Source organism: Macaca fascicularis, chromosome 15 (genome assembly GCF_037993035.2).
Source record: "Macaca fascicularis isolate 582-1 chromosome 15, T2T-MFA8v1.1".
NCBI lineage: Eukaryota > Metazoa > Chordata > Mammalia > Primates > Cercopithecidae > Macaca > Macaca fascicularis.
In genome coordinates this window covers 125,332,506-125,339,998 of record NC_088389.1, presented here as the reverse complement: position 1 = coordinate 125,339,998, position 7,493 = coordinate 125,332,506, and the positions used below count along the sequence as shown (strand labels likewise).

Genomic DNA, 7,493 nt, shown 5'->3' with positions numbered 1-7,493 from the left:
CAGGGAGAAAGAATAGAAAATTGGCTGAGTTCTATCCCTGACAAAACTTAGTGGGAAGGAGGGATCTGGAAGGTGGGAGGGTGGAGGGATCCCCGGCTTGGAGGGTGGGGAAGGGCTGTGCTTCAGCCTCCCCGTCCCACTGCCCCTCCCCCTCCCGCTGCCCCCCCCTTCCGCTGCCCCTCCCCTCCGGCTGCCCCTCCCCCTCCCGCTGCCCCTCCCCCTCCCCCTCCCGCTGCCCCTCCCCAACAAAGGAGCCCTTTGTGATGTGAAGGCCCCAGCTCTGTGACGCAGGCCTGGGCCCCAGTCCCTAGTCTCCACGGGGATGCCCAGAGCTCAGTTGCTTGAAAGCAACGCGCCTATTCACATGGAGAATCTCCCCTTTCCTCTGAAATTACTTAGTGCCTCATCGCTAAACGCCCCCAGCTCCACACCATGGGTGTTGGATATCTTCCTCACCTTGGTGTTTGCCCTGGGGTTCTTCTTCCTATTATTCCCCTACTTCTCTTACCTCCGTTATGACGACCCACCCTCACCATCGCCTGGGAAGAGAAAGGTGAGGAGCCCTCAGTCCGGACCCACAGAGCTTGATTCTTTCCTTTCTTTTTCTTATTAGTTCTACTTTTCCAAATCCAGTGGAGAGACTTCTGCGATGGGAAGTCTCAGGAGAGACCAGAACATCATCCTTCCAGGGAGAGGCAGGGCAGCCAGGGTTGGTAGGGGTGGATCGTGTACTGGGATTTCCATCCCAAGCTCTCAGTCCGCCTGTGGGGGAGCGCAGGAGGCGTCAAGACAAAAATCAAACCCGTGGACTCAGCGCCAGGAACGGTCATGAGACGGGGGAGGTCTCTGTTCGAGGCCAGACCCTGAGCCCTGGCTCATCAGCCCCTTCCTGGGGCAGATGGCTCGGGGCCCACTCTCCTCCGTATGGGGTCATCTGGGGGCTGTGCTGAGCCCCCGAGGGCCTCCCATCGGGGCCTGGCGTCTCCTCTGGTCTCCTGGGAAGCAGAATCCTATCTGACAGCTCAGCGGTGCCTGCGGGCCTGAGCCTGTGTGTTCCTCGAGCAGAGGGACAGGGACTGACGGCGTCATATTGAAAATCCCTCTTTGTGTGTGTATGTGGTGTGTTTTTTTTTTGTTTTTTGTTTTGTTTTGTTTTGTTTTGAGACTTAGTCTTGCTCTGTCGTGCAGGCTGCAGTGAAATGGAGGGATATCGGCTCACTGCAACCTCTGCTTCCCGAGTTCAAGCTATTCTCCTGTCTTAGCCTCCTGAGTAGCTGGGATTACAGGCGCCCGCCACCACGCCCGGCTAATTTTTGTATTTTTAGTAGAGACGGGGTTTCACCGTGGCCAGGCTGGTCTCAAACTCCTGACCTCAGGTGATCCACCTGCCCTGGCCTCCCAAAGTGCTCGGGTTACAGGCTTGAGCCACCGCGCCCGGCCCCCTCTGCCAGAAAAAAGCAGTTTGTCATCCATTTAAACATGAGTGGGAGGAAGCACACAGAGCTCCCTGAGCCAGAGAGCCACGCGGTTCATGAGTGCAGCGTGCCGCGGCCGGGCTGGGGGCGGAGATTGAGAGCCGGTCCTAGCTCCTCCCCCTTTCTTGTCTCCCAGTGTCATCTTGTCTCCCCGCGTCATCTTGTCTCCCAGTGTCCAGTAGGGCGGAGAGGGAGGCCCAGAGGCAGGATGAAAAACCACAGTCTGAGAGGTAAGGCTCTGCCAGGGCACACTAGAGTTAATTTGATCTCGTCTGCCCTGGAGGGAACTGACTCTGAAGAAGTCAGTTGAAGAAGCCCGAGGCGGGGGCTCATAGGAAGGAAATCAGAACCCCGGGTCCTTCTCAGATTCCGAGCCGGAATGAAGCCTTGGTGGGCCAGGGACTGGGCCTTACCCAGCAGGGGGCAGTGTGTGTGTAGTGGGGAGAACAACGCCTGCCTGGATGGGAGGGGGGTGAGGGGGCCTCCTGGCCCCTGGGAACAGCTGTTCAACTCTGCTAAGGCTGATTCCTCTTTGAGACCACCCCAGTCCTTTGTCCCCACAGGGCAGTTGTGAGGACTGTGGGGGTGGGGGTGGGGGGGTCCGTGTGTGGAAGCCCTTTGTGAATGACAAAGCCCTGCCTGCCATGCCTTGCTATTACCCTCGGGGCCATGTCTGGACACAGATGTGCGAGTTCCAGGGTCTAATTCCCCATGGTCTTCCCTAAAGAAACATGCACGCATCCTCCTGTGAGATCCCAGGCCCCTCCTGCACCACCCTAACCCGGTCTCCTGATTTCCAGCTTGTAGACCTGGCCCGAGAGGCCTGGAGGAGCTTTGGAACCTGTTTTCACAACTGCAGAGGTGAGGCACTTCCCGTTCCCTGCATCCTTCCTGCCAGGGCTGGGACCCCAGGGCCGTAGGCAGCCTGGAGCTGACCTGGGATGGGGAGACCACAGGGACAGAGGATGGGAGTAAAACCCTGGGGCGAGGGGTAGCAGGAGAATTGGGCAGTCAGGATGTGGGGTGGTGGAGGGGCTGTGACCCGAGCTCCCACTCTGGCCCCCGCCCCACCTGCTCCTGGCTGCAGCTTGTGCCTCCTGTCTCCTGCAGCCTCCTGGGGCCGCTCCTTAACAAAGGTGACTTTGGTCAGCTCTCCGGTCCAGACCCCCCAGGTGAGGTGGGCAAAAGAGCACCTGATGGAGACTCCCGGTCCTCTCATGAGCCTATGGAAGATACTGCTCCCATGCTTTCCCCGTTAGCTTCCCCGGATCCTCGAACCAAGCATCCTCAGGATCTGGCCTCCACCCCATCACCAGGCCCAATGACCACTTCAGTCTCCTCCCTAAGTGCCTCCCAGGCACCAGAACCTTCCCTTCCCCCAGAAAGCCCCTCACCCGAGCCACCTGCACTTTTCCCTCACCCACCACACACCTCTGATCGTCCGTCTCCTCCGAAAGCTTTCCCTGCTCCTCCCCTGCGGGACTCCACTCTGATAATTCCATCTCACTGTGACTCAGTGGCACTTCCACTGGGCACCATCCCTCAAAGCTTGTCTCTGCGTAAGGATTTGGCGGCTTCTGTCCCAGCCATCTCAGGCCTTGGCGGCTCAAACAGTCAAGTTTCTGCCTTCTCCTGGTGGCAGGAGACTACCAGAACCTGGTGCGTCTTCAACTCGTCAGTCCAGCAAGATCATCTTTCCCGCCACCCACCAGAGACCTGTCAGATGGAAGCTGGTAGCCCGTTTTTACTCAACTCTGATGGCCAGAATGTCATGGGTATACAAGTCATAGAAAGAGCCAAAGTCAACATTTCGGAGGAAAAAGAAAACAATGGATCATTTCTAAAACAAATGAGCCCAGAAAAGCACTTGAATTCTTTGGGGAATTTGGTTAAATCATTGGATGCTGAGCAGGACCTCACAACCCCAAAACCCTTCTGGAACATGGGCGAGAACTCGAAACAGCTGCCCAGTCCTCAGAAGCTCTCAGATCCTAGGATCTTGCAGGAAAGTTTTCAGAAGAATTATAGCCAGCTTTTCTGGGGCCTCCCCTCTCTGCACAGCGAATCCCTGGTAGCTAATGCCTGGGTCACTGAAAGGTCTTACACTTTACAGTCTCCTCCTTTCTTGTTCAATGGAATTTCCAATGTCTGCCCAATTCAAAGGGAGACTACAATGTCCCCACTGCTTTTCCAGGCCCAGCCCCTGTCCCATCTGGGGCCCGAGTCCCAACCCTTTATTTCATCCACACCCCAATTCCGGCCCATACCTATGGCTCAGGCCGAGGCTCAGGCCCATCTTCAATCCTCTTTCCCAGTCCTATCTCCTGCTTTTCCATCCCCGATTCATAACTCTGGAGTAGCTTGCCCTGCGTCGCAGATTAAAGTGCAAGCTCTTTGCCTACCTGAAACTCAGCACCCTGAATGGCCTTTGTTGAGGAAACAACTAGAAGGTGGGTTGGCTTTACCCTCTAGGGTCCAAAAATCTCAGGATGTGTTTAGTGTCTCCACTCCTAACCCTCCCCAGGAAAGCTTGACATCCATTCTGCCTGAGAACTTTCCGATCAGTCATGAACTCCGGAGACAACTGGAGCAACACATTCAAAAGTGGTTCATTCAACACCGGGGCAACCTGGGAAGGATCCAAGAGTCTCTGGATCTGATGCAGCTTCGGGACGAATCGTCAGGGACAAGTCAGGCCAAGGGCAAACCCAGGCCCTGGCAGTCCTCCACGTCCACAGGCGAAAGCAGCAAGGAGGCACAGAAGGTGAAGTTCCAGCTGGAGAGGGACCCGTGCCCACGTCTGGGGCAAATTCTGGGGCAGACCCCGCAAAATCTATCCAGGGGCATGGAAAGCTTCCCAGGGAAGGTTCTGGGGGCGACCTCTGAGGAGTCAGAAAGGGACTTGAGGAAGCCCTTGAGGAGTGACTCGGGAAGTGATTTATTAAGACGCACAGAGAGGAATCGTATAGAAAACGTCCTGAAAGCCCATGTCGGCAGGAAGTTGGGCCAGATCAACGAGGGCTTGATCCCCGTGAGTGTGCGTCGATCCTGGCTTGCTGTCAACCAGGCTTTTCCCGTGTCTAACACCCACGTGAAGACCAGCAATCTAGCACCCCCGAAAAGTGGGAAAGCCTGTGTGAACACAGCCCAGGTGCTTCCCTTCCTCGAGCCGTGTACGCAGCAGGTGCTGGGAGCCCATATTGGGAGGTTATGGGCCAAACACAGGTGGGGTCTACCCCTCAGGGTCCTCAAACCCATTCAGTGCTTTAAACTGGAAAAGGTTTCGTCCTTGTCTCTTACACAGCTTGCCGGTCCCTCCTCAGCCACCTGTGAACCTGGGGCTGGCTCAAAAGTTGAGGTGGCCACGTTCCTTAGAGAACCACCGATGGCAAGTCTGAGACAGCAGGTGCTGACCAAAGCATCTGACACGCCAGAGAGTCTTCTGGCCTCTTCCGCTGCATGTAAGCAGTTCCAGAGGGCCCCGCCAGGGATCCCATCTTGGAATGATCATGGGCCCTTGAAGGCTCCTCCAGCTGCACAGGAGGGCAGGTGGCCATCTAAGCCCCTCACATACAGCCTCACAGGCAGCACCCAGCAGAGCAGGAGCTTAGGAGCCCAGGTTTCAAGGGCTGGGGAGACCAGGGAGGCAGTGCCACAACCCAGAGTCCCCTTGGGAACCCGTATGCTGGCAAACCTCCAAGCCACAAGTGATGATGTGCATGGTTTCGAGGCTCCAGGGACCAGCAGAAGTTCTCTACTCCCTAAAATGTCTGTCTCCCAAGATCCAAGAGAGCTGTGTCTTATGGAGGAGGTTATTAGTGAATTTGAGCCTGGAATGGCCACGAAGTCAGAAACCCAGCCTCAAGTTTGTGCCGCTGTTGTGCTCCTTCCAGATGGGCAAGCGTCTGTTCTGCCCCTTGTTACAGAGAATTTGGCTCCTCAAGTGCCCCAGGGCCATCTCCAGAGCATGCCTGCTGGGAACATGCAGGCTTCCCAGGAGCTACGTGACCTCATGGCAGCCAGAAGGAGCAACCTGGGGCACAGGGAGCCCAAGAACCCAAACTGTCAAGTCTCATGCAAGAGACAAAGCCCGATGTTTCCCCCTCCTCACAAGAGTGAGAACTCTAGGAAGCCCAACTTAGAAAAACATGAAGAAAGGCTTGAAGGATTGAGGACTCCTCAACCTAGCCTGGTCAGGAAAACAGAGGACACCCGTCAGGATGAAGGCGTCCAGCCATTGCCATCAAAGAAACAGCCTCCTTCAATAAGCCACTTTGGAGAAAACATCAAGCAATTTTTTCAGCGGGTTTTCTCAAAGAAAAAAAGCAAGCCAGCACCAGTCACTGCTGAGAGCCAAAAAACAGGAAAAAACAGATCCTGTGTGTACAGCAGCAGTGCTGAAGCTCAGGGGCTCATGACAGCAGTTGGACAGATGCTGGAGGAGAAGATGTCACTTTGCCACGCACGCCATGCCTCGAAGGTAAATCAGCACAAACAGGAGTTTCAAGCCCCAGTCTGTGGGTTTCCCTGCAACCACAGGCACCCCTTCTACTCAGAACACAGCAGAATGCTGAGCTATGCCGCCAGCAGTCAACAAGCCACTTTCAAGAGCCAGAGTTGTCCCAACAGAGAGAGGCAAATCAGAGATCAACAGCCCTTGAAAAGTGTCCGGTGCAACAATGAGCAATGGGGCCTGCGACATCCCCAACTCTTGCTCCCCAAGAAAGCTGTATCCCCAGTCAGTCCCCCTCAGCACTGGCCGAAGACACCTGGTGCCTCCAGCCACCATCACCACTGTCCCAGGCACTGTCTTCTTCGGGGAGGTATCTAATTTGGTCAGTCACAAATTCATTTTTAGCCTTCCTTAGAGAAAAACAAATCCCCAAGAAAAAATTCACTCTATGTAGAGAAAAAATATTTTCTCTCATGTTAGTACACGCAGAGCATTTAATATTCCACAATATATATGGTTTTTTATTCATAAGAGGGTGATAGCTTTTATTTGTGCCGTGCTTGGTGTGGGCTTGGTTTCTAGAAGCAACAGGAAAGGTGCTGACAGTGGTGCTGTAAGCCCACCTTCATCCTGAGTTCCTTCACTGAACCTTACGTTTCCATAACACTGTCTTTACACAAACAACAAAAAATTCTAAAAACAAGATGAGAAAAACCTATGAAGAGCCCACTCTGAAATACGATTCAACCCATCTTTCCACTACTTACTCTCTACCTCAAAGTTTATGCAGCTCTAGGGAGAAGGTTTGCAGAGATGTCACAGGGCTGAAGATCGCCATGCAGGCTCCAGGAAGTGCCACAGCCCAGTAGCTTCACGTGTCACACAGTGGAAGTTTGGGTGGGAGAGGGCTGGGCCCTGAGTTCAGAAGTGGGAGAAGTCTTGACCCTGGGTATCCTGGTGGAGAATAGATAATGCCTGCCCCTGGGAAGCCCCTTCTCTCCCTTACAAAGGCTGGGATGGAGATGGGCCCTCTTAGCTCAGCCAACATGCGAAGCACAGAGTCCCCATCCTACTGCCTCTCCCTTTCTCGCACTCTGGAGTGGCAGTGGGGACAGACCTTCCAGCTCTGTGCATGTGTAGGTGGGGGTGGGGAGCCGGGGGGGCAGCCTTCATGGAGGCTGCTGAGGTCCGTGAACTTCCCTGGCCCAAATGAGTGAATGACCCTGCTCCTGGGTCGCCTGCCTTTGTCTGTCTCACCTAGGTGTCTCTCAGCTTCAAAGAAGTAGTTCTGGATGAATGGAAGAGGGTGTGCGTGTGTGTGCAGAGGCTTCTGATGGTGGGACTCTGTAGAGCTACAGGGGATGCAGACAGAGAACTGAAAAGGGGGTGAAGTGTGTGTGAGGGAGCCATAAGTGGTGCCGTGACCCAGGAGACTCTGACATTCCAACCCCTTCAAGAAGCCTAGAGGGGCCTAGTGGCTCATCCTGGCCCCACCCCAGGGTCCGTCCCTGCTCTAGCTCCCAGAGCACAGACCTAGAAAAACCACATTTACCCCTAACACAGAA

General features: G+C 55.0%; 1 protein-coding gene across 2 annotated transcripts; it reads left to right on the top strand.

The window, feature by feature from the left end:
- The first annotated feature begins 271 nt into the window (after positions 1-271).
- LOC102139287 (spermatogenesis-associated protein 31A6) lies at positions 272-6,456 on the top strand. 2 transcript variants are annotated; one of them, XM_045372906.3, is made up of 4 exons: positions 272-553; positions 1,648-1,705; positions 2,276-2,336; positions 2,586-6,456. In XM_045372906.3, the coding sequence occupies exons 1-4, from the start codon at positions 323-325 to the stop codon at positions 6,304-6,306; spliced, it is 4,071 nt and encodes a 1,356-aa protein (XP_045228841.2). In that variant the 5' UTR covers positions 272-322; the 3' UTR covers positions 6,307-6,456. The 2 variants fall into 2 exon arrangements, with proteins under 2 accessions (XP_045228841.2, XP_065386917.1); XM_065530845.2 differs by having other exon boundaries at positions 1,612-1,705.
- Positions 6,457-7,493: the final 1,037 nt, after the last annotated feature.

What these genes read in the sequence shown, in the direction of transcription:
- LOC102139287 (XM_065530845.2), top strand. Translation starts at nt 323, where the DNA reads ATGCCCAGAGCTCAGTTGCTTGAAAGCAACGCGCCTATTCACATGGAG. An exon ending in CATCGCCTGGGAAGAGAAAG is followed by an intron (nt 554 to 1,611) that starts GTGAGGAGCCCT and finishes CTTGTCTCCCAG; the next exon opens with TGTCATCTTGTCTCCCCGCG. An exon ending in GAAAAACCACAGTCTGAGAG is followed by an intron (nt 1,706 to 2,275) that starts GTAAGGCTCTGC and finishes CCTGATTTCCAG; the next exon opens with CTTGTAGACCTGGCCCGAGA.